General features: G+C 39.4%; 2 protein-coding genes across 4 annotated transcripts; one reads left to right on the plus strand and one right to left on the minus strand.

Annotated features, from left to right (window-relative positions):
* Positions 1-20: 20 nt before the first annotated feature.
* On the plus strand, positions 21-6,059 carry hspb11 (heat shock protein, alpha-crystallin-related, b11). Its single transcript, XM_069178513.1, has 5 exons — positions 21-277; positions 1,020-1,126; positions 2,516-2,584; positions 2,676-2,719; positions 2,811-6,059. The coding sequence occupies exons 1-5, from the start codon at positions 183-185 to the stop codon at positions 2,901-2,903; spliced, it is 408 nt and encodes a 135-aa protein (XP_069034614.1). The 5' UTR covers positions 21-182; the 3' UTR covers positions 2,904-6,059.
* lzts1 (leucine zipper, putative tumor suppressor 1) lies at positions 5,967-24,105 on the minus strand. Of its 3 annotated transcripts, XM_069178510.1 has the most exons (11): positions 23,854-24,105; positions 16,894-16,953; positions 16,556-16,604; positions 15,023-15,366; positions 14,793-14,921; positions 9,972-10,131; positions 9,478-9,869; positions 9,174-9,347; positions 8,861-8,992; positions 7,844-8,038; positions 5,967-7,537 (listed from the first exon to the last, which is right to left on the minus strand). In XM_069178510.1, exons 4-11 carry the CDS (start codon positions 15,248-15,250, stop codon positions 6,986-6,988), a joined length of 1,962 nt encoding a protein of 653 aa, XP_069034611.1. In that variant the 5' UTR covers positions 15,251-15,366; positions 16,556-16,604; positions 16,894-16,953; positions 23,854-24,105; the 3' UTR covers positions 5,967-6,985. The 3 variants fall into 3 exon arrangements, with proteins under 3 accessions (XP_069034611.1, XP_069034612.1, XP_069034610.1); XM_069178511.1 differs by lacking the exon at positions 16,556-16,604; XM_069178509.1 differs by lacking the exons at positions 16,556-16,604; positions 16,894-16,953.
* Positions 24,106-24,521: the final 416 nt, after the last annotated feature.

The following is a 24,521-nucleotide window of genomic DNA, read 5'->3' on the forward strand; positions in this document are numbered from 1 at the left end:
CACATATGTTGCGACGCAGTGGTTGGCTTGGCAACTGCAACCGCAAACGCAAGACAGTCTGTCGACTTTATTTCTCCAAGATAAGTACAAATAGCAGTTGTTGTGTACTGTCGTCGAAACCGCGGTTATTTCCTTCAAACAGGTAGCACCGGAGACCATCCTCTTTGTTGTGGGACCTCCTCATGATGATTGATTCCTCGTTAAGTTCTCTCGGTGCAAAAGTTGTCCTTTCTGCATCCAGCGATGAGAATCACCCTCCAGAAAATATCATTGACGGGTGAGTGGTGGTTCTGAAATGACGACGTTTTTATCAACAATACGTCTCTGCAACAAAAGTTAACTTCAGGGTTTCGCTTACTGCTGATGCAAAGTCATTTTTTTTGTTATAGGCGATGTTTTGTTTGTTTGTTCCTGATAGATAGATAGATAGATAGATAGATAGATAGATAGATAGATAGATAGATAGATAGATAGATAGATAGATAGATAGACAGACAGACAGACAGACAGATAGATATACATAGATAGATAGACAGACAGACAGACAGACAGAGAGAGAGAGACAGAGAGACAGAGGGAGAGATATAGCAACGATAGATAGATAGATAGATAGATAGATAGATAGATAGATAGATAGATAGATAGATATACATAGACATAGATAGATAGATAGACAGACAGACAGACAGACAGAGAGAGAGAGACAGAGGGAGAGATATAGCAACAATAGATAGATAGATAGATAGATAGAGAGATAGATAGATAGATAGATAGATAGATAGATAGATAGATAGATAGATAGATAGATAGATAGACAGACTTTATTGATCCCGCAAGGGGAAAGTTTGTCGTTACAGCAGCATGGAAGATATGGCAGAAGCAATAAAAATTACAGAATGAATAAAGAGGCAGTAAAAGTATAAATATATTTTTAAAAAAATGAAAAATGCATGATAAAATTAAATTAAATTAAATTAAAAACAGTGCAACGGTGTTAATGATGATGCATTTTTCCCCAGAAATACTGAAACATTTTGGATGTCCACCGGGATGTTTCCACAAGAGTTCATCATTCGCTTTGCTGAACCCGCGAAGATTGCTGCTGTGACAGTGGACAGCTACAACGGTATGGAGGCGGTGCCACAGAGGCACCCCTGGACTAACATATTTTGTTTTCTGAAGTGAAAAAAGCAAATACGATCACTGCAGAAAACAGACATAAAAAACTCTACAAATGGGAATACACTGCTACTTATTATTTCAGATACCACAGTCTGCAAGCACTTTTTTTTTTAATTTTTTTTTTTAAAGCCATCTAAGAGTTTTTCTGTTCATGTTTTAAGAATTTTCACACACCTTTTCTTGCTGATCAGTTCTGAGATAGTTTTGTATTACAATCACTGCATTTATATAATCTACCCAAAGATTTTTAATGATGTTCAGGTCAGGTCAGACTGCCAAATCCATTCCCAAAGCTTCAGCCTGCAGTTTTTGGAAATAGCTTATGGTGGATTTTAATATAGGCTTTGCCCTTGTTGTTGAGGCCCGCCTCGTTTCCGTCTCAGCTTCTAGGCTGACTACATGACATTAACATGAATTTGCAGATATTTCTGTGAATCCTTTCATCCATTTATCCCTGCAATGTTTCCTGTGCTACTGGCTGCCACACAACTCCAATGCATGGTATTTCTGCCCCCATGCTCAACAGCTGGCAAGGTGTTCTTTTAATCAAATGCTGCTCCTTTTTTTTCTCTGTTGGTGATTGTTGCCAGAGTTCCTATTTTTAACTTCACCTCTTGTTTTCAAATTACTCTGGCTTTTCCAGATGTTGCTTTACATACCTGACTTGTGATGAGGTTGCGAGTGCCGACTCTTCCTTGCACACCCTGTTTGTGTATCAACGCTGCACAGTGGAATAGTGCAGAACCACTGCTGGAAGCCGGAAGCAGTTTGATATTGATTTTATATCCTTCCCCTGCATTGTAGGTGTTACTCAACTTCACTTTAGGATTCCATCAGTAGCTCAGAAGAGCCAATCATTGTTGAATGTTTCCACAAGAGTTGAAGAGTCAGAAAATTTATTGAACTCTGGAACTGTCATCAGCTGATAATTGCCAGTCGGAGACTTTTTAAGTCATGGGACACCTACATTTTTTTAACATCTCCATTTATTTTCTTTCCTATATTTTACATTTATAAATAGTAAGAAGAAGCAGTCCCTTAAAAATATATACAGTACATTTATAAATGTCTATTTGCTCCTGGGGTTGTACTGTATTTACTTCTTTTTTCTCACTTTAAAAAACAACAAGAAATCAAGCAACTAATTAAAGTATCTCCTTTTAAGCCTCCCCACGACACTTTATAAAGACAGGTTATGTCACTAATTGATTCTGTTCAGGTATACTTATTCATTTTGATATCGACTTTGGTATGGACATATTTTTCTTGTCTCAATATTTGATTCTACTTTAACATATATCCGACTGTGTTTTTCTGTTTTTGTCTTTTGCAGTAAAGCATCTAAAAATAGAAAAGAATACGTCTCAAAACGCTTCTCAGTTTGAGTCTGTTACAGAGAAAGGTAAGAGGATATCCGTAAACAGTACATTTTTCACATTTAGTTTAAATTTAAAAAAATGTAATTGTGAATTAACAAACTAATTTCTTTGCAGAATTTGAATGTACAGAGGGTCATCTTCAGTCAAATGCTATTTCAGTAAGTTGAAATTGAAATATTCTTATGCAAAGCCGAATGTATGGAATCAGAATCAGTAAAACCGCTGCTTGTCTTTATTTTTTTCTTTCAGCTCAATGGCAGCAGTGCAACCCACCTTCGTTTTATCATAACCTCAGGATATGATCACTTTGTCTCAGTGCACAGAGTTAGTGTAAAAAATTGACACCGTTAACTGAAATTGTTCTGAATTAAAACTTCATAATGGGTTTGTGTATATATTATTTCCATGTAGATATATGGCATAATTTCTTAATTTGAGATATTAATAGTTAATAATTAATTAATATGCGGTTTTAGAAGAGATGTAGACTCACACACTGACACTATTGAACATAGGTATCTGAAATAGTGGGGAATCAGATTAGCACCTTTGTGTATATGTTTGGTGCATTGATTTGTAAAAATCAATTAATGTATGTAAACAAAATCAATGTAATATTTTTAGTCTTATTAGTGAAGTCGCAGATGCAGACAAACCATATGGTTGGAAGATGTGGTGCGTCTGGCTTTAATTCCGAACTTGGCTTCAATCCTATTTCAATGTTTTTGCCTATGTAATGTTATGCATTCACTGATGGGACTTAATATTCTACATTTAAGCGTTCATGCTAATTACACAAGCTGAAAGTTGGCAAAGCTTCAGAATATAAGAGTCGGATTCTGATGAATAGTAGAATTACTTACAAAGGACGTTTTTTTTTTTTCTCTGTGAGAGATAGAGTTAATGAACTAATTTTGAGCTGCAGGAGCTTAAATTGGCATCTATGCAGCCCTCCCCACCCCCATCCCAATGAGCAGAATTTAACATCCCCACAGACATGGGTAGCCATGGGCATTGTTGATGGGGGGTTGGGGAACCAGATGGTTTCCCAGCCAACCAGCGAGTGTCTAAAGACTGCGGGCCTATTCACACTAAGTACTAAAGCCACCTCCTGTACTTATATCCTTCACACACACACACGCTTGCACACAAACACTGACTCCTATCTACCTCCGTTGCCATTTCAACTTGTTGGTAGCAAAGGCTTCAGCAGTATGCAAGGACCCTTTGGGACTCCCACCCCAATTACTTTGCTGACTGCAGAGGAGCTTTGGGATTTGCAAAGGCTGTGTTTGCTGTAGCCTGGTCTGCATGCAGGGCTCCAAATAAACCAATAAAAATATGAAATACATGCCTGAATAACTGGCCCCCTGATATTTTAGAGCAACTAATTGCTCAGGGGTATGGCTGGGATATAGCACATTTGTGTATGTGAGTGTGTAATGAGTAATGAGGGCAAGGTAGAAACTGATACAGTGTTATTGACTCATCCATTATTTACTGGTATGGAATATTATAGGTGACGGTTGGGCCATGAAATGAAGCACAAACTCCAGTTTCATAGGAATACAATTTTTTCCACAATAGTTTAAATTATGAATTTATTATATTTGTTTGCTGTGAATACGTAATCAGAGAGCCCTTTTTATATGTTGAACAGGTTTGAAAAAACACCTCCCCATTATTAATGTATTCAGACCCTTTTGTGCTGGACTGTCAGCCGATCAGGAGAATCACAGCAGGATATGAGTGCATTATTATCATGTCACTGCAGGGCAGTGCTAAATTATCACCCAGTGTCTTCTGACGCCTGCCTAACTGCTGTCCAATCACACAGAGACATCTGCTAGACCAAAACTTTGTATGTTCAGCTAGGTCCGTAAAAAGAAATGCTTATCATAACATTCCTCAAAAAACATTATTAACTACATGAAATAGTTGACAGCAGTAGAGTTTATGAAAAAGATAAACATTAGCAGCTAAACAGTAATGCTTACAACTGTCATAATGTGTCATAAATTGGTTGAAGCTATTTTTCTCTTTACAAATGGTTGTATTAGAAATGGCTGTGTACTCACAGGAAAATAGTGCAGCAAGAATCTGTTTATTGTATTCAGTTGTTTAAATATAGGTGCCGTTTCTTACGTGGATATTTTCGGGAAGAAATCACTCACCGCCCAACTCCTTCTAATTTTCTTTCATGCCAAACCAACTACTTTGAATTTCTCGTTATCTCTTCGGTGTGGTCCTCCTTTCATGTCAGTGATGGAGCCACACGCACTGACAATGGGCCTTAATTTGATTTCAGTTTTGATTTGGTCCCATCAGCTCAGTTATGACAGAAGCCGAGATGCAAAGAGCTAGTCATGTGAGGAGGGAAATACTATCAAAAGGCCAAAATTAAGATGATTAGATGGGAGAGGAAAACAATCTTCTCATTATTTATTTTAAGTCCAAGAGGAACGGGGAATAATAATGAGCGATTGACAGAGTGCAGTTGAAGACAACTTTGAATACATATCCACAGCATTCATATTTATTTCTGAGTCTAAATCCAGTATGTGCTTGTCAAGTTGTGTAATAAATAGTATTGCCATTAGACAAAATCACAATACATTGCAGCAATATGACTACTGTGGTGTGCTGTACTTAATCAGAATACTCATCCACATACCTTTCAATATAGGATAGTTTTAGAAACCATTAAAAGCCTGCATAATGTAAAGTAGTTGATGTTTGAACAGCGCACTCTGTTTTCTTGTGTCTATTTTTCTCTGCTAAGGCCCAGAATATCTCCCCTGACCTGCTATTGTAATGTAATTTAATGGTGGGTAGCCGAGCAATCTCAAGCAGCTGCGTTACCGAGATTGCCACACATTCTCGACCAGCGCAGTGTGTCCATATACTTGTGCCTGACTGTTTTGTCTATGTGGGCCCCTGAGTTTTGAGTTGGTAGAGTAGTTAAAACTTTTGCTCTACAAACTACTTTGCCCTTGTGGGAAGTGGAATAGTTCCAAAATTGTAGAGCCAAACGGCCTGGGCTGCTGCTTGGAAGGATTGTTTGCCTCAAATGGAGCAGTGCCAGCTAACGCAAAGTGAACAGTGCAGGGAGAGAGATAGACATTACCAGATGATCACCGGTTTTCCCTTTGTTTTTCTCCGAAAATATTTGCTTTTATCATGCACTATCCAGCCCCCTTTAACCTCTCTGCCTCTGAACACTCACAGAGCACAAAGTGAATTCTGACATTTGCCCTTGGTTTCTGTGAGAGGTGTTTCGTATATACTGTACTGTATTATCTGCAATTCTGTATCAGGAATTAACATGACGTTTTGCATGTGGAACAAACAGTCCATTTTTTAGTTGGTTCAGACTTAAAGTTTGATAAATACAAACCACTCACAGTCCACTGATCCAAAACTTTAATCCCTGCTTGTGTTTTGTGTAATTACCCAGAGTAAACAAATTTAGACACTCAAATAAAAAAAATAAAGGTCCATCGGAGTGATATCAAATTGATACTAGGACTTCATATGGCACCTGAAAAGACAGTTTCAAGATGTATTTACTAATGACAGAAATGTTCTTGGAAACAAAGTTTAAATTTTACAAGATCTGGAGTGATAAAATTATACTAACAATTTAATAAAATATTTGAACAGCATTGTTGTCTGTTTGCATTTATATCATATGTTCACTGTTCGAAGGTGAAAATGCGTGACAGCTTAAAATGATTTCAACATGTATTTTAAGGTGGACAACATTTTTCAAATGTGGTTATAGGAAATATCGTAATAGAATAAGATTTGTGTATTGTTTTAAAACAACTAATAAAATGAGTTGAAACTACTTTCCATGCTCAAACCATTAAGAATACACAGTGTGGGAGCATAAAATGACGTGGATACACAAGGCCAATTATATTAAGGTTTAGGAACCTGGACTCACAATGGATGATACATCACTGTCATGCTCGGAGAGATAGATGTTAAGCAAGTATCATGTTTATCATGTGTTACCACCAGACATTAATCAGGAAACAAATAAATGAGCTGTTGTCTGGCCTTAGTTATCACTTATGAATGACAAAACTGCATGATTGGAATATTAAATGATCCTGTTAGGCAGCAGGATTAACAAAATAAAACAAAAATCTCATTTGAACATTAAATAACTTAGTATTTACTTTTAAACACGGCGTAACAGTGTCTTTACCAAAAGCTATTGTTTTTGTGTCCTGAACACAAAATACTCTAGATTGCGCACATTCTATTAAATAACCCTTAAGTAATCACTAACTAGCTGTGAATAAGCTCCAGATGTTGTGACGTTGCATGTGACATTGACACAGATATTAATGTGGTGAAAAAAACGCCAAGAGCTCGTGTCACTTTTACTGAAAGCATGCGAGCGAGGGCTCCCTTCAAATCTCTGTGGCAATAACGTCATCATAAGTTTGTAATCCTGAGCCGTAGGGGATGTCTATGCCCAGCTCTGTTCGGCTTTCCAGTTCAGCTGTCAGCTCCTTTAGGATCCTCTCCAGGTCCTGGTTCTTCTTGTGCACCTGCAGGTAGTTGATCTGGAGCTGTTTCTGGTACTTGATGACCCTGTCTTTCTCCTTGTTCCACGTCTGCCTCTCCTGCTCAAAGCTGCTGGCCAGCCTCACCTGAGCATTCTTCTCCTCCCCGAGCTGCTGCTTCAGTCTCTCCACTTCTCTTTGGAGTGATTCTGTGGAGTCTTGTTGCCCGTTCTCCTCCTCCTGTCCCTGGTCGGAGGAGTCTGAACCTTGGATTAGTCTTTCCAGTGGCTGAGTCTGGGAATGGGTCCCAAGTTGCAAACTGTGCTGTTGCACCCTCTGCTCTTTGGCTGCGGCCAGATCCTGTTTCATTCCCTGAATGTCTTTCTCCAGTTTGCTCACTTTCTCTCTCAGAAAATCAGCCTCATTCTTTTTACGCTGGAGTTCATTTTGGCACACCTGAATTAAAAATGGAAAATATTCAGACACAGGCAGCAATTAAGAAGATTACTTTCAGTGATATAACAGGCCTTAATTATATGAAGTGTCAAATAAGCTTACTTTTGTGATTAAGTCTGTGATTAAATCTGCTCAAACATGGAAATTGAAAACACTACACTCGACAGATTGAGGTCGAAAAAGCACATACAATAGCAGCAGGAATCCTTCCAAATTAGAAGTGTGTGATAAGGCCTGTGTGAGCATTTTATGCACATATTTGTATTTCACTTCCATTGTGGAATGAACTGCTATCAAAAGACTAACCTCGACCTCAATGATGCGAGAGCGGAGTTTGTCCTCATGGTCTTTATTCTGTTTCTCGAGCATCTCCATTTTTGCTGCGTTTTCCTTCAGTGACGCCCTGAGGCTGACAATCTCATTTAACTTGTGGCTGACATCCGCTTGGCACTCTCTTAGTTGTTGCTTCAACAATGAGATTTCTCCTGTCTTCTGGCACACCTACATTTGGACAGAAACAATTATGAAGATGAAACAGCAAATTATTTTGTAATATGCCCTTGAAATAAAAACAAACCACTGGTTTGCCTGACACTGTTATATCACCTGTTAGTAATGTTTATTTTCACTTTTATGTATAGCTCTCAATCCAGCCTCATATACAGTTTTGCAATTCGGAATTTTCTGCATTTTCCATCCCGACAGTACCCAAAAATGGTTCTAAGATGTTAATGTGGTTGTGCACATGGTCTTATAAAAGTCTGTGAAATTAACACAAAGTCTGAAATGCTGAATAATTGTAGGCTAATGGACATGAAATATTAGTAAAATGCATTCCTCTATCAGGAAAAGGTTGTGTGACTTTAGTATGCATGGGAAACCACACTTTAACATTCTCACCTCATGCCAACAGTGAGCTAAAGATTGAGTTCATTATAACAAGTTGGGAATAGTTTAAAAGGCAATAACTCTCTTTCTCTTTCTATCTACTGATGTTAGCATGCCCTGGCCTGGTATGACTCGTGTTACCACTTTGTACCTCAACAGGCGACCCTGAGTCACTGTAGCATCTAGTCCCTCGGTAAAATGTGAGAGTAAAAAGAGAAAATGTGATTTCCATACTCTTGTTAGAATAAATGGAACAGTAAACACAATGATGGTTCTTTTATGATGGATTTCTTTCCTATAAAACATGATGCAAATTGGTGGATCCTTCCTCTAGCAATGAAAAAATGGGCGCTGTCACACCTTTTGTATTGTTTCATTCTATACACTGGAAGGTTTCATATCCAACTTATATCAGACATGTGACTCAACACTCACCTCCCACTGAGTTTCCTCAAGTGTCGGAGCGAGCTGTGTGCTCTCCGTCTCATAAGACCTCAGTCTGAGCTGAACAAGATCCTTCTCTCGAGTCAGCCTGGAGACATCTTCCTGAAGCCTTTCCTTCTCTGCCTGCACAAGAGTTTTTTTTTTATTTTTATCATGTCACTATTTCATGCAAGTGTGCAAGGTATGCATCTGTAAATAAGATAAAATCCTGTATTGTATGTAGTCATTGGAATGAAAGAGGTTTTGTAGGGATGAAGATGAACCAGAAATAAACAGCACTGAATAAAGGCAGGTGGGGGCTGACCTGGAGTTGGCTGACCTGCAGCTGGAGTGTTTGATGTGTTTTTGCAGCCATTTGGGACACTTGTCTTAACTTCGTGGAACACCGCTGCTTCAGCCCCTCCATCTCTTCAGCACAGTACCTTTGTCTTTCCTCAAAGAGCTGGCAGGTGTCTACTTCCTTCTCCTCAAAACTCCCCTATTGCAAAGTGAAGATATTTTAGTAAGAATTTGTCAGACAGATATACAGTATAAAAAAAAAAACTCAGAAAAAGAACTCATCTTGATTAAAAGCACATGCTGCATATTTTTATGTGACAGTTTGGTACCTGTAGCTGCTGCAGTTCAGTTTCTCTCTCAAGCAACCTTTGTTCCAAACGTTCAATCAGTGACTCATCTGGAGTAATGGGGGACCGAATCCCACCTGCAGTTTCAGAGAGGGGTCTTGGCTCATCTGCAGAGAGCATGGAGCCAGCATCCTCATTAGCCTTAGATGCCAACCCGCTGCTGTTTAAACCAGCCCTGTAGACACAGTCAAGGTTAGCGCTATTCCCGTTGACCCATGGAGGGAAATTGGCTTGTACTCCTTTGCCGAGGCTGTTTGCGAGAGCCGAGCTGCCATCACAGTGATTGACAGGGCCTGTGGAAGCACTTAGGCTGCCGCTGGTGCTGTGAGTGGGCAGGCTAGACATAGAGTTACGCCCAGAGTCGGAGAGAGTCCCTGAAAGGAAAATAAATGACATTGTACTTCAGTGTAATTTGTCAATCAACACAAAATAAATCAAATTTAAAGCGAAGGTACCAATATATTATAGACAAAGACCTAATGTGTCTTGTTTGTGTCTAATATTTGGACTGCTTGCTTTCTTCAGAGGACAAAGGATGTGGTCCAGGATGCTGTGGCCTGTCTCTGTGGAGGACATCCTCATGGGATTCACAGGTTTGAAGGCAGTGGAACGGACCAATGACTTCTCAGCAGAAGTCTGGAAGAGTGAAATGACACACTGTCAGGGGTGGTCTTCCCTATTTTTGTTTTTATATTCAGTGGCACCTCTTAGCTGACAGCACAGCAAAAAGCAACTCCTCTTGCACTACTACGGAGAGTAGAAAGAGCCGAGGATGAGTCACAATCTGAAACTAGAAAATAATAATGAGTGGCTTTCACAGAGATGAATATTATCAAAATAAGTTGGTGCAAAGGAAAGGGATAGAGTTTTTTTTTTTTTTCCAGTTGTGTCTCTTCATATTAGATATAGAATCACTGAAGTGTGCAGAATTACTTTACTACAAGCTGGCAGTATTAAAAGCCACACAGCAGTAGTTGCAAGTAAATTCCACTAGACTGTCATAAAAGGGAAAACTCATTTCAAAGATGAACTTATACTCCACATGCCCCATCTATGCTGTCCAAGAATGTCACAAGTGGTACCATACTTCCCCTTCTTTCTGTCCTCCTCTCCGTCCCTCTGCATCCCACATCTCTATTCCACGTGCTGTCTGAGGGAAGATGAATAGACCTTCCCTGTGATATTAGTAATATGAGCTATTGCTGAAGTATAAGGGGTAAAGCTTGTGAGCTCAGCATTCCTTCTCACTGACTTCATGGCTGGGATGCTTTTCCTTGTTTTTTTTTTAATTTTTCTATCCCACAAACTCTCTTTAGCCCATGATCTTTCTCTCTTTTCTCCCTTATTCTGTGCACTGTCTCTTTTAAAGCCCCCCACCCTCCCACTTGTCCCTGAGGGATAAAGACTTATTGAAGAAGAAGCAGTTTGCCTATGTATTCTTGGCACAGAAATGACTTCTCTGAGAAGATCAAGGCATTCTTAGGTCATTAATCTGGGTGGGGGTGATTAAAAAACTGGGAAGGTTCAACACGGGTTATGAGGAATGGCTGCTACCTTAAACTACCTGCTGTGCATGTTTGATCCTCCACATCACCATGAGGTTCTCAAAGTCTGTTTCAGTTACGCAGTATGACTTCTTAATGGTTGCAAGAATATCCATGGCAACGGTTCCAGTTAAGCAAAGCCGTGAGCCTACATGTATGAGGGCATACCGATGGACAAAAAAAAAAAAAAATCATCATAATCATCAGTTAGGCATAATCTATCATAACATTAAGCATAATATCTAAATGCAATACTCTTAAAGGGAAAGATTGACATGAAGGGAGATCAGAGAGAATATTAATACCACTCATGTCTGCATGTTGGACATTAAGATACTGCCAGCAGCAGTCTGTAATCTGGAAACAGGAGGAAACTACTAGCTTGGCTGTGTTTAACAGGAACAAAATCTGTTTATATTGGCATCCCTAAAGGTCACTAATTGTCACATTATGTCTTGTTAATCACCGTACAGTATTTAGTATTAACACTGTCTTTTTTCTGTTTATATTAACTAGCCTTAGCCCCTGTAAATAAACGCATTATTTGTTAACATCCTGTTATATCGCTAGGGAATTCCAAATCCTTACGACCTCTAAAACACTTTCCTAGAAACTTCGGGGTAGACTATCCTCCATCTGCAGCAGGGATTATTCTGCCCTAAATAGTTGCTGTTCCAATTGAAGCGCAACATTAATACTCAAAACTAGTCATGTTTTTCCTCTCTTTCCTGACCGTAGCAGAATAATCTAAACAGTAAAACTGTAGGAGCCACATAGCCTACCTGTTGCTAAAAAAAACAAAACGGCCACTCTTACGTGGCACTTCCTGATTTGTTCCCAGTTCACCCAAACCATTCAAAGTACGTCCGTGATTCTGTGATTTAGGAGGACACCGAAGTTTAGAGCAATTACAGCACCCAAGTTAAGTTGAGGCCATCTCTTTCCTTCCGGTCAGATCTATTGGTGCGTTTCAACCGTGTTCACGGCAATTTCCTTTCTGTTGGATCAACATCAACTCGCATGGAATTGGATTCTGGACTGGCTTCTTTGGCTGACTGACTGGAGTGACTGACGTGAGTAATAACTTCTTTTCTTTTTGTCTGTGAAGGCTCTGTTTATTTAAATGAAGGTGATTGAACTGAAATTATATGTTTTGGATTGAACTGAATCGAATTGAATCAAAGAACTGATTTTGTTTTGTATTGAAAATAATGGAATTAAAGCGAACTGTGTAATATTGAAGGGAAAATGCGCATTGGATTTTTGAGTTGGAATGTTCTTTAAGACTTTGGGATTTTAGGGGGAAATTGAAATTATTTTCATATATAGGCTATGGTTGCGTTATAACTTCTGTTTGATGCCTTTGTTTGGGTTGCGTTTACATTCATTCAGTCTTCATGGTGATAAGTAATTCTTTTTTTAGCTTGCATTCTTTGTTGACTGTTTATTGGCATTACAAAAAGAAAATTAAGACTAAAACAAGCTGACAGCTGACAGAATCTTAAATGCCAGGAGGGAGACCTGACTGACACCCCAAATAAAACAAAGAATAAGTTAAACTGTCACAAAACATATATTTTTCAAAACCTGGCACAATGTCTCCTGGCTGAGGTTGTCACTATTTAATCACTGTCTCTGAATTTGCGAGGTAATTTACCCTAATGGGCCCCTGAAGTCAGTTCCTTGGGATGAAGAGGGATGCAGGGGAGACCCTGATAGGGTCTCTGTGGGTGACCGGCCCTGGGTTTCAGGGCAGGGACTGTTGGGCTATTGGATCAGTACTTTCTGGAATGGTTTGCAGGCGTTTCCTGTTATGATGCATCACTGTGCCATTATCCAGCCTCACAACATAGATTCAAGATAGGTACAAGATTACAAATACTCAACACTAGAAGACAAGTCCACACTGAAAAAAGTGAGACGTATGTGTCATTGACTTAAAGTGAATTTGTACTTTTGGTCCAAGTGAAAATTGTGGTTTCCGGTTTACACCAGGATTTTTCAGCTTGCCAAAAAAACTAAAACGTACTCCCCCAAGAGTAAATATACAGCAATACTTTTACTTGAAGGGTATTTTTTTTTTACTTTAAACCAGAGGTTTTCATGTCACGTGATCGCGTCGCATCACGTCAAATCATTCTGCGTCGAGTTTTGCTGTCCGCCATTACCTTGCTTCAGAAGCGAGCACCATCCGCGGGATAAAAAAAAACAACTCCTTATTAACTAACGCTCAGTTAATAAATTAGAGTCTATTTTGACTCAGTAAGATCTCACCATTTTCTTTGTGTTTACAGGTTTGCCTTAAAAAGTGATCAACTTTAGCCATATTGCTGAAATTGGTAAGTCCCATAATGAACAACTGTGAATATCATTTGCCTGTATATTAAAATAGAATTTACAAATACAAAATATAAATTTAGCACTTCATAGAAAAGCTTTGATTTTACACAGCTCTTTACTTACCAACGTCGTATTTAAATGTAATTTCAATAATTTTAGTTGAATTTGTAATGTAGTATAAATTAGAAACAGTATGAACATTTAACGGCAGGTTCACTTCACATTATTGTTATTACAGTTTTGCAAACAGAAGAATTGAAAAAAAATACCCTCAGATCATAACAAATACAAACTCTAGTTAAGCTCTGCTCATTATGTTGATCATTCTGACGGTATCCATGTTGATAGGGTTGGTACTCTACTGAGCCCTCAGATGATTTTAAACTCAGAGAATTTAGGTGATTCTACTTTTGATGTTCAGGATTTAAATGACTTGCCATGTAATGTTTAACTAAAAGTTGCCTCTCTCACTGACGCTAGAACATATTCATGTTTTTTCTGTTGATGAACTTCTACAAGGGTTGAGTATTTAATAAGCACTGCTTCTGTCCCTCTTGTCCATCAAACTCAGCATTTACAACATGGTAACTGTCAAGTAGAGGAAACTGTTCTCGTAGAGTTAGCATCTACTCTTTGTAAGTAAAATCCAATTCTAGCTTCTTTTTGTGGTTGTGCCTCACTTTTCCATTGTCTTTTCTTGTACTGTCCAACTTTGAGCTTGACTCACAAAAAAGGAAATCCTTATAACATTTTTAGTGTAGAGATCTACACTAAAATCTTTACAGCAGATCCAAAGTTGTGACACTTTTTTGAGTAAAGCAATCAATTTGAGTTAATGGTGGTAATTCTTATTCCTTCTAGGCGTACAGGCACATCACCTAACGAAAGAAAAAGACAACATTTTCTGTCCTTTTCAATGTAAGAATTAGTCTCTAAAGATGACATAATGCCTTAGCAGTTTGACTTACACAAACATTAATTTCATAAATAATATTTTTTTATTGTGAAATTTCTTTCTTATTCACCAGAAGTGTGAATCAATTAATCTGTGAGTGTGAATTAGTTGTAAGTTATAGCCAATTTTGTACTGCCACCAATATAGTTTTTATTTTCGTTTTTACTAGACCCTTTTGGATGGGCTGACAGGTCAGTGCAAAGGCCAGCCAAGTTGCAGGTTATCCTGAATCCTGATGACGCCAGGAGACTAATTCTGCCTGATGGATTCACATCTGATGGTAAACATGGAGCTCAACCAGCAGGGATGTGAATTTACCATTGATTTGATCATATCATTTTTTTTGCAAGAAAAGGAACTTGAACATTTATCAAAATGTTGAAGCATTCCTTTAAAATCGAATTCTGTTCTTTTAGGTACAGCATGAGTTAGCATGAGATAAAAAATACCGGCCTCACCCTTTCAGTAATTTTTCCCGACATGAGCACTAGTTTTGGTTTCTGTCGTCCATCTGATTCTCCATCTTTGTTCACCCGGTCCTCCATTGATCTTTCTCTGCTGTACACTGACCTCGGTTTATGGCTCACCTTGTGTAAAACAGGATAAACATTTTTATCCTAAAGCAGTGCAATAGGCTATATTTTACAGGAATAATATATACATGTCATCTTAAAACACGGGATCTCACCTTGATGTAAAAAAAATCTTCACTTCTTCCCGACTTTGAGTGAGAGAGGCCTTTCGAGGGATGAGTAGAGGATGAGCTTTGAGTGAAGCTGCACTTCAGTAACCCGTCAAGGCTGCAACCTCCGCTCTTTCTATGGTGGCTTGTTCCCTCCTTTAACTTATACTCAGATGCCTTGCAGTGTTTGCTGTTGAGGCTGTTGCCATTAATGAGGCTACTGACACTACCCATGGTCCTGCAAGCATAGGTGAAGGCAGGATGGGGCTGAAGTCCAGATGGTCAGGTTACATACAAGGGTGGGCAAGACACATCTCATGACCCCAGAGAAGTTCTGTCAGTGGCTTCATCTGGAGGAAGAGACAGGGATGATATTCATCAAACTCAGATAACGTACAGTATCTGACCGTTAAACACAAAATTGATTTCCATGTAAGGACAAAGCCCAGTCATATTCTCTGACAATTATCAGTATTGTTTAATTGTATTGTTTCCTCTTCAGTCTGGGAATGCACTGTTGAAGCAGGTGTGTTCATATTTTCAAAACAAACAAACTGAAAAAAAGTCTATCTTGGCTCACTGCCTGGCTTTGTGCAGCTAGATTTATGCTCAGCCGTTGAATTTGACAAATAACTCTTTGGGTGCCCTTCCTCTAAACAAACTGGCAATTAGGCTACTTACTGCCGACTCAACCACTTGGCTGGTGCTAGATAATGCTCTACAATCATTTTCTATTTTGCTATTGTACTATAAAACCGACAGACCACACAGAATTACTATATGATAATATATTTAAAGTTTTACTATCATGATTGGCTGCAATTATGAAATAAAGATTAAGCAGACAGAACAGGAATTTATTTGTGTTGTTACATTTTTTAATGGTAGTCTACAAGGATACGTATTCACACAATTACTAGCTAGTAGTGATGCTGTCTCAGTGATCTCATCTCCTTTGAAAGACAACCAGACCCCAGATGTTTCCATGATGATCTCTAGCCCACAGGGGAAAAGTCCCCACAGTGGTGACTTTTAGTTGCAAAGGGCTCCATAGTGGTTGATCACTGCAGCCTCCTCGAACCACCTGGTCCTCAAGCTTTTACACATTTTCTAATGGCCACAGCAACAAAGCATGGAACTAACTGCCAGCTATAAATTACATATTAGTGAGCATTGTATTGGGCTCCAGGTTAATCCGTACTTATTGCTTGCACCGTGGTGTCTGTAAGGAAACACATAGCTGTTGTGTTTTTGAGGTGTTTGATGAAGAGGGAAATACAGAATACAGGAGGGAGTGTTGATCAAGGCTGTCAATTTTCATCACCTCACGAACAAAAACAAGCGAGATGAGACTTGCAGAAAACTGATGTTTTTTTTTTTATAATGAGGAAAATAATGGAAGTATCAAGAGACAGACAGTGAATAAAAGAGAGTAGCACGCATACAGAAAGAAGAAGAAAAGTTTTAGTGAGTGTGAGTGGTGGCTATAGACGAAAATAAACAGTCTGTTCTCTGTGAATACAGGAAAGGAAAGCTCACCTTTTGTAAAGCTTCCCAATTATGAAAGACATTTCCCAGCACAGATTTTCTGTTTCGTTCAGGAAGAAATTCAAAGTATATTCAATAAAGTAGACAGCCACTGAAAATGTGGAATAATGGCATGTGATGTTACATTTGTATCTGCACGAGGACCAAGCAAAGCAGCCCTACTTTGTGTTACTGTAGTAAACAGTCTCTGACATAGCTGTGTCAACCCATTTTATTGTGCCTGGATGACTGCTGCGAAATCTAAAACTCCAGCCTTCTATATCACTCTCAGATATTAGCATCCACCACTGGCATAGGACTGATGTAATGAAACAATAGATTGTACTTACTGCCAGGTCAAACTAAGCATCCATCTCTAGCAGAGCCTCTGCACAGTCATCTATCCAGTCCTGAAGAAAACAAACAGCCACACGTTTGTATGTCTGTGTGTGTATGAATGAACAAGGAGCAAATGCAAACACTTTCACTACGGCCAGGCTGCTAACTGTTCTGTGGAAGGGGCGGGTCTTCTTAGTCGGCCTGTACCCAGCTTTGCATCATAACTGACATGTAAATTTGTGTGTGTGTGTGTGTGTGTGTGTGTGTGTGTGTGTGTGTGTGTGTGTGTGTGTGTGTGTGTGTGTGTTTTGGGACCTCCCTCTCCTCTCAGGGGAGCCGGTGTACAACATGTGCTCCTATAGAACTGGCGTGTGCCGCTCAAGTGATTAACTCCCAGCCTTCACAAAAGATCTTTTACAACCCCCCTGCACCGTCCTCCTCTCTGCACAATCACCCTCAGACACCCCCCGTTTGTGCATCGACTAACTGTGTAATAACCATTCATCCTTCCCTCTCCCTTCGTCCATCAGTCCCTCCCTCCATCCATCCGTCCGTCCCACTCGGTGCCCTGCACCCACCCTGAACAAACAACACTTCATCTAAAGGAGGAAAAAAAGGCGCTCACCCTCTTTCTTTTCGCTCTTTGTCTGTTGAAGTGTGCCCTCTTTGTGTGGACTCCCGTGTGCCGGCTGATATATTCTCCCCAAACAGCCCAGTACCATATTTGAGTGTTAAATAAATGACTAGTCCTCACAATGAGAGGGCTGGAGAGCCTCAGTTTTAGAACGATTTAACACCATTCTGCCTTTACTCTGTTTGTTTAAAACCGTCTCCCACGGACCCACTTGCTCACAAACACCTTCACATGTCCACACGAATTACACACACTTTCACAGTGTCATTGCTGAAGTCTCTCTAAGGCAGCAGAGTGCTCAGCGTCCCACAGAGCACACTCCGTTGACAAAACACCCCGTGGTTGAAATACAATCACACATCACGACAGGAAAATATACAAGGCACCATGTTCCAAATGAACAAACAACAACGACAAAAAAATATATGGCCTCGCTCTGCTGCTGACAAAACAACTGTAAATTATACCCCCATTTTTGTCACAAGTAAACATATATTTTCTTTTAATGGGAAAAAACAGAGTGCTTTACCATGTATCTAAAGACAGAACCCGACTGATTTATTGATAACATCACACAGAAATCAATACAAAAAAAATCTATGTTAAAATTGAGCTAATAACTAACTGCAAGAAGCAGTGTGATTTCTCAAAATGTACAGACAGAATTGCACAAAAGCTGACATCACGCTACATCATTCTGTCTGAAATCTGTTACCATAAAGTGTTTTTAAAGTCTTTTAGAATAATATCTCAGTAGATCTGCCATCATCCTTTTCAGCAGCACTGTCCAGTCATTCTTCCAGCTGACTGCCATTGTTCCTCGATTGGTCCTATTCAGACCCTGAAGCCTGAACAATGATCTTGACGTTTGACTTTTATCTTCCCGCTCACTTGCTACTTAGAAATGGTCAATTTCACTTCTATTTGATACAAATATAGAAGTGATTTTGATTTTTTTTTTTTATTGCTCCATCATTGCAAATTTTAATAAGCAGTACAAATGGTCTGACCTCACAGCTTTTGAATGGACAGCGTGATTTAAGACCTTTGGTGAGTCGGGACGTGTGTGTGTGTGTGTGTGTGTGTGCGTGTGTGTGTGTGTGTGCGTGTGTGTTGCGCATGCATATTTCTAATCTTATATCTGATTGGCTGCATGTTTTTCAGTGTCTGCACAAAAGAGTGGTGTGTGTGCAGGCAGGGGGTGGTGTGTGTGTGTTTGGTGGGGTGTCGTCCTAGCTTTCGAGCCCCAGCTGACCTTCTTGACACAAAGCCCTGTTCTGCACAAGACCAGCTGACAATACAACCCCCCCAACCCACTGCAACACACACACACACACACACACACACACACACACACACACACACACACACACACACACACACACACGCTCAGAAATGGACACACTCTCACAGAGCATAGCCAATCCATTAGCACAGCCAGTCAAGGCAGCAGTGTGTTATAAAGGTCCAGGATTTATACCTGTCTCACAATGACCATGAAACTCTCCTCTGTTCTCACTGTACCTCTACACTGCCACTGTGCCAGATGGCAGCACTTTTAATTCTCACTGTCTATATGGTAATTTCTAACAGATGCATGTGTAATCTATTGAGTTCACTGTCTGTTTTTTTTAGGTCAGTCTTGGGCAGCTTATTGTTCTTTGTTCATGTATTCAGTCTTAATCGCATATCAATTTTGATACACAAGTATCTCTTTATTTCAATGCCCATCCTGCTTAAACCTGATTTGAACTTTGTTTCACATCATGGTTTATGGAGTTTATCAAGAAAATTTAGCTATATTTATTTTTGGAATCTTTTATGGAAGGCCTTTTACTATATAACTTAAACTAACTTACACATTTAAACTAAACTTAAAACCTAAAAAATAACTTTAACGTTTTACCTCATTTACTATACAATTTGTGTAATTTATTTTGGAATTACTGTAATTTAAACACTTCCCACAATGCAGTGCACAATACCACCCTTTCTTAAATCCTCCATGGAAGCAAAGGCTCATGACACTAGTTTGAAATATAAAGTTTCTATCAAAAAGTAAAAGCCCAAGCTAATTTAATGAAAAAAACCAAATCATTTTTTTCTTTCTAAGACTTCATAAAGACTCCATGCACACTTTATCAAAGGACACAGAATAATTATAAAACAGTTTATACAGGCTATGAAGCTTGATGAGTAAACTGATCTTGATGTGTACATTGATTTCATTCATTCATAAAATCATGCCTGAATTTACATGCATGTATTTTCAGATTTTACTGATCACTTGTGACTTTTTGATTTGACTTGAGTTGGTACATAATTTATTGAATTAGTAAATCTACTTAAAGGGGAACCCTATCATAGTGAGTATTATATTTTTTTAGGTCAAAGTTGGGTTATTATTATGATACAATGGAGATGAAAGGAACGTTTTCTGTCTTGCAAAGGCTTTCAGTTTCATGCCTTCAAGCACAGATAGGGTCAGGCATGCAAAATAAGAGCAACCTTTTGTGACATTATTAATTGCTCAACATCCATGTTGACTCATCAGCATGTGGGCCAACATATCTGACTGTGCAATACATGTGAGTAAACGTATTACTAGTTTTAGTCTCCCCAGAGGAAGTGTAAAAATATAAAATAAGTATTTTGAAGGCAGTAGTGTATCCCAGTATTTTAGTATAGGTAACATTTTCTGGATTGCACCTTTAATTCTGTAGGCAATGTCGGTTTGAATCAATCTTTATACTGTTCAATCCCATAAACTAACTGCTGAACATATTTTGATGTAACACATTAAATAACTGGAATCGATCTGTGGTTCACACATTGAAACCAATGATTCACAGGTAATGAAAGAGGCATTTCCTATTATGCCAGGCATGACAGTGGAAATTAAACTCACAAATTACACTGAGGAGAAGGAGAAATGGCTCACATATGACAGCAGAGAGTATTTTTCCAGAGAATGATGGGGTAGGTAGGTTGAATTATTGAGAAGAAATACTCAACCTCTGTAGCCTGTCGAGGCCCGAATAACACATACACACACTTCCCCATCTTGTGTCTTACTCACAAGGTTGAGTTGTGGGGATGAGTAATGTGGCCTCCAGCAGAACATCAACTGGGAATGAAGTGTGGGAAAGAGACAGTCATCTATCTTTCACTTTCCCTGCTAACACATCTATCTACTGACCAAGCACGCACACACACACATGCACACACACACACACAATGGCATCCAATAGCAGCTAATTGGGTAATCCTTTTAGTGCATTGTAAAGGAGATTGAGCATGAATAGGGCTTCAATGCTGAAGTGCAGAATACCAGACACTCATTACCGCCCCAGGGTAAGGAGATGGAATACCAGGCATGGAGTGAGAAGCACGAGCAGAAAGAGAAAGAGACAGACATGGAAAGGCAGAATGTATGTATGTGTGTGTGTGTGTGTGTGTGTGTGTGTGTGTGTGTGTGTGTGTGTGTGTGTGTGTGTGAGAGAGAGAGAGAGAGAGAGAGAGAGAGAGAGAGAGAGAGAGAGAGAGAGATATTTATATTCTGTGGAGCTAACATTGCATTATACATTGATAACTGTTGTAGTGTCCAGCATACAGTCAATGTATCCTCTGCTCGAAGTGGATGCATTTAAAGTCTTAACTGTGAATCATGCGAGTACACATTTATTTCTAATTATTGTGATCTCAGCATCTTCAGTTGGCAGCCAAGTGGCATTGTCTTTGACTAGAGGCCAGCTTTTAGTGAAGGACCCCCTGTCGAAATTAGATTGCATTCAGATGCTCTTATGTGCATTCAAATGAGACATCAGGTCAACCAAACAATCAACCTCCTTGGGTTTCAATAGATAAGGAGGTTGTCTGCACTGCTCACTGGGGTCTGTATGGCTACCCAACTACTGCTCCATGTAGTGCATGCATTTGCATAACCTTGGCAGTTAGAGTATAGAGGAAAATGTACTTTTAATGGAGCTTAAATGGGAGCTTTTAGTGCTGCAACAAGAATGAGAATTGATGCTAATGAATTTAAGGAGTCCTAAAATGCAATATCTGAAATATCATTTTTATATAGCTTTATTGAGCTGCATCCACCCATACGAGATTGATTATTACCTTACAATATGTCTCTGCACTTTTCTGTAATAATTCAAGCTTATACAGTACCCTGGAATTTGTCCAAAAATGGTTTTAAAGATGTGTATCTGTCTTCTGTTAGATACAGCAGATCACAGGCCAGCTCCACAGTCATAAAATATTTAGTTCTTTGGCTTTTACTTCACTCTAAAAACAGCAAGTGAAAAAGCATTGTAACAAGTGGAAGTATTTTTAGACATTTTCAATTACTACTCATCTATTATCCATGAATATATACTTTTTTCCATCATCCATCACTTGTTTTGAAAGGACAGTACCATTTATGCATGATGTGACAGCCTTGGTATTATGAAATTTATACTTTATGGTTTATCACAAAAGCTGTGTTGTGATGTCAGATTATTATTTGTACAATAATTGAGCTTTCAGCAAGGAAGACACGCTTGTTGTCAGAATATAGAAGTTATATTGGCAACACATTATACTGGTGTCAAAACAGTTGTCAGATCATTTTTTTTCTGGACTTGAAATATGACAATGCCAGATCGTAAGATTGTGTCCCAAGTACAAATAAAACATGTACTTTTTCAGTAGTGTCAGTGAATTGTAAGTTCTATTAAAACTCGTCAGACACCTATTGCACCATATCTTAAAAGTCTGTCTCTGATATACTGTAGTATCACAGTGGGATGAAAAGTATAGGTAGGCGGAAAAGAATGAGGCCTTTCCTGGCACTGGGGCCCATTGACCCTGCAAGCTGAATACTCTGTGATAAGGTTGTCATTCTTGAGCATAACCATCCTCCCATCGTCCTAATCTGCTGTGTGTGTGCGGATGGTGTAATGTGGGAGTAAGAGAAGACACAATGAGCTCACTTTAAGGGGTCTATATCATCCTGAAAGCAGCTGGAAATATGTGCCACAGGCGATACCTGTGCTTACCACCAAAATAAAAGCACTCTGAACCTGTACTGCTAAATTGTTCAATGTAGGGAAACTGCATGATTCTTTCAGCAGTTTGATGTGCCATAAGTCACGGCTGGTATTCACCTGCTATTCTGTTTTAAGTAGAGAATAAAGCATTACTGAAAAGTTGACTGCTCTGCAAAATCACTTTGAGTGGAGACCCACAAAGATGCTGGGATGCTGTACTTCCCTGACAGAGTCTTCATTCATGAGAGGATGCTGTATTTGGGTATCTGGAGCAGCTATTTTAAGAAGAGTCTTCTTTAGCAGGTCATGACAGCTACAACTGATTTTCATATAGTATAGATAAGGAACAAAGCATTAATTCACTCAACAAAATGCAAACTGTAAAGATAAGAAATGGCTTGTCAAGTGAAGATATTTACATCTGCACTGCACATAAGGAAAACAAATAGCTCAGAAACAGGGTAACTGTCTTTGCTACTTTCAACCTCCACACTCTCTCCTTGTCACACTGTCTCTCCTCGGTGGTTTTCTTTATTCAATAAGTTACAGTACAGAGCCAAGCTGAGCATGCCTGAACAGGTGCCCTTTACTTACCCATTCACCTTGTCACCAGCACCATGTACAGCAATTCATGATCCCTGCAGGTCTCAACACAGACAGGTGTGACATTGCTGAAACTATTTAAGAACACTGGGGCCAGTTAGTTTAGAGAATCATAGGGTGGAACATTTATGGATAGAAACACTTCTAATTCATGGTTAAAACACCTACAACAACCAGCTGAGTGGTCAATAGCATTTATTTCCCCAAATTGCTGTGTAAAGTATACCATTTAAATTGAGCCCCGTGATAGGCCCTATTATTTGTGCTGAAATGAAACAACATGATTGCCAGTTTTCTGCAAATAAACAAAGTTGAAAGCAGACATTTCATTCAGAGTTGGCATGTCCTCAAACAAGGAGATGCTTTTATTTTGAAATTCAGTTTGCGTACTACAAGTAGCAAAAGACTTGGACTGCTTCCACGCAGAGAAACTTTGGTTCAGTCAGAATCTTTAAATATGCAAATAACAGCCATAATTCTGTGTGATACTGAAATGAACCTAGTTTACATTTTGTTCTTTGCTTAGAATTTAATCCACTTAACAAATCTGTGGGATCTGCTCATGTCGAACAGGCTCACTCCTCTTTGAAGTTGCAAGCCTGTGAGCACTAACTGAGTCTCTATCATTTGTCCCATTTCACATCCTGTCAAACAGCCATACTTTCCTTTGAGTTCCCCTAGAAGTGACTTACCTCCATTATAGTCTGCCTGCCCCCACAGTCACAATTACTGCCGCTGCTGCTCTCAAAGCTGTGAGGTTCACTGTGGACAAACCACCCTCGGATGAAAATAAGCAAACAGTGCTGGGGTGGAAATAAAAAGGAGATGTCTGTGTTTGTTGGTTCCCCGCCTTACACCTCTTCAACACCTGGAATGTACTATCAGTCCGTCTCATCTCCAATACAGTGAACACTGTCACATTCCTCCATAAACAGGCTCTCTCTCTCTTGCTCTCCTCCCTCTCTTTACACTGTATCCTTGTTGCCTCCCTCTTGAACTCCCTCCCACTCTCTCCTTCACTCTGAACGTCCACCAGTCTGTTCCATCCGCCCTCCCTTTTCTGCGTGCCTCGTCCACGTCTTAAATAGGTTTCCCATTAGTTGTGCACTATTTGTTTAGTATTTTCACCCTTTAATCTCTGATTCCCTGCAGCCATGCCTCAGCCTGGCTTTTTGCACCTTGCTTCTAAGTGTCTTTTCCTGGCAATAAGTCACTTCACTGTATGCATACATACAGCACATCACCCCTGGCGGCTCTCCTAAGCCATGCAAAGTCTCTGTAAGTGGTCCAGATTTCTCTGTGTACCGTGTCCAAATAATTAAACAAGTCACAGTACAGTAAATGTCCTTTTCTCCTGAGT

This window comes from Embiotoca jacksoni, unplaced genomic scaffold, assembly GCF_022577435.1.
Source record: "Embiotoca jacksoni isolate LCO1_2020_lvr unplaced genomic scaffold, fEmbJac1.0.p SCAF_8, whole genome shotgun sequence".
Taxonomy (NCBI): domain Eukaryota; kingdom Metazoa; phylum Chordata; class Actinopteri; family Embiotocidae; genus Embiotoca; species Embiotoca jacksoni.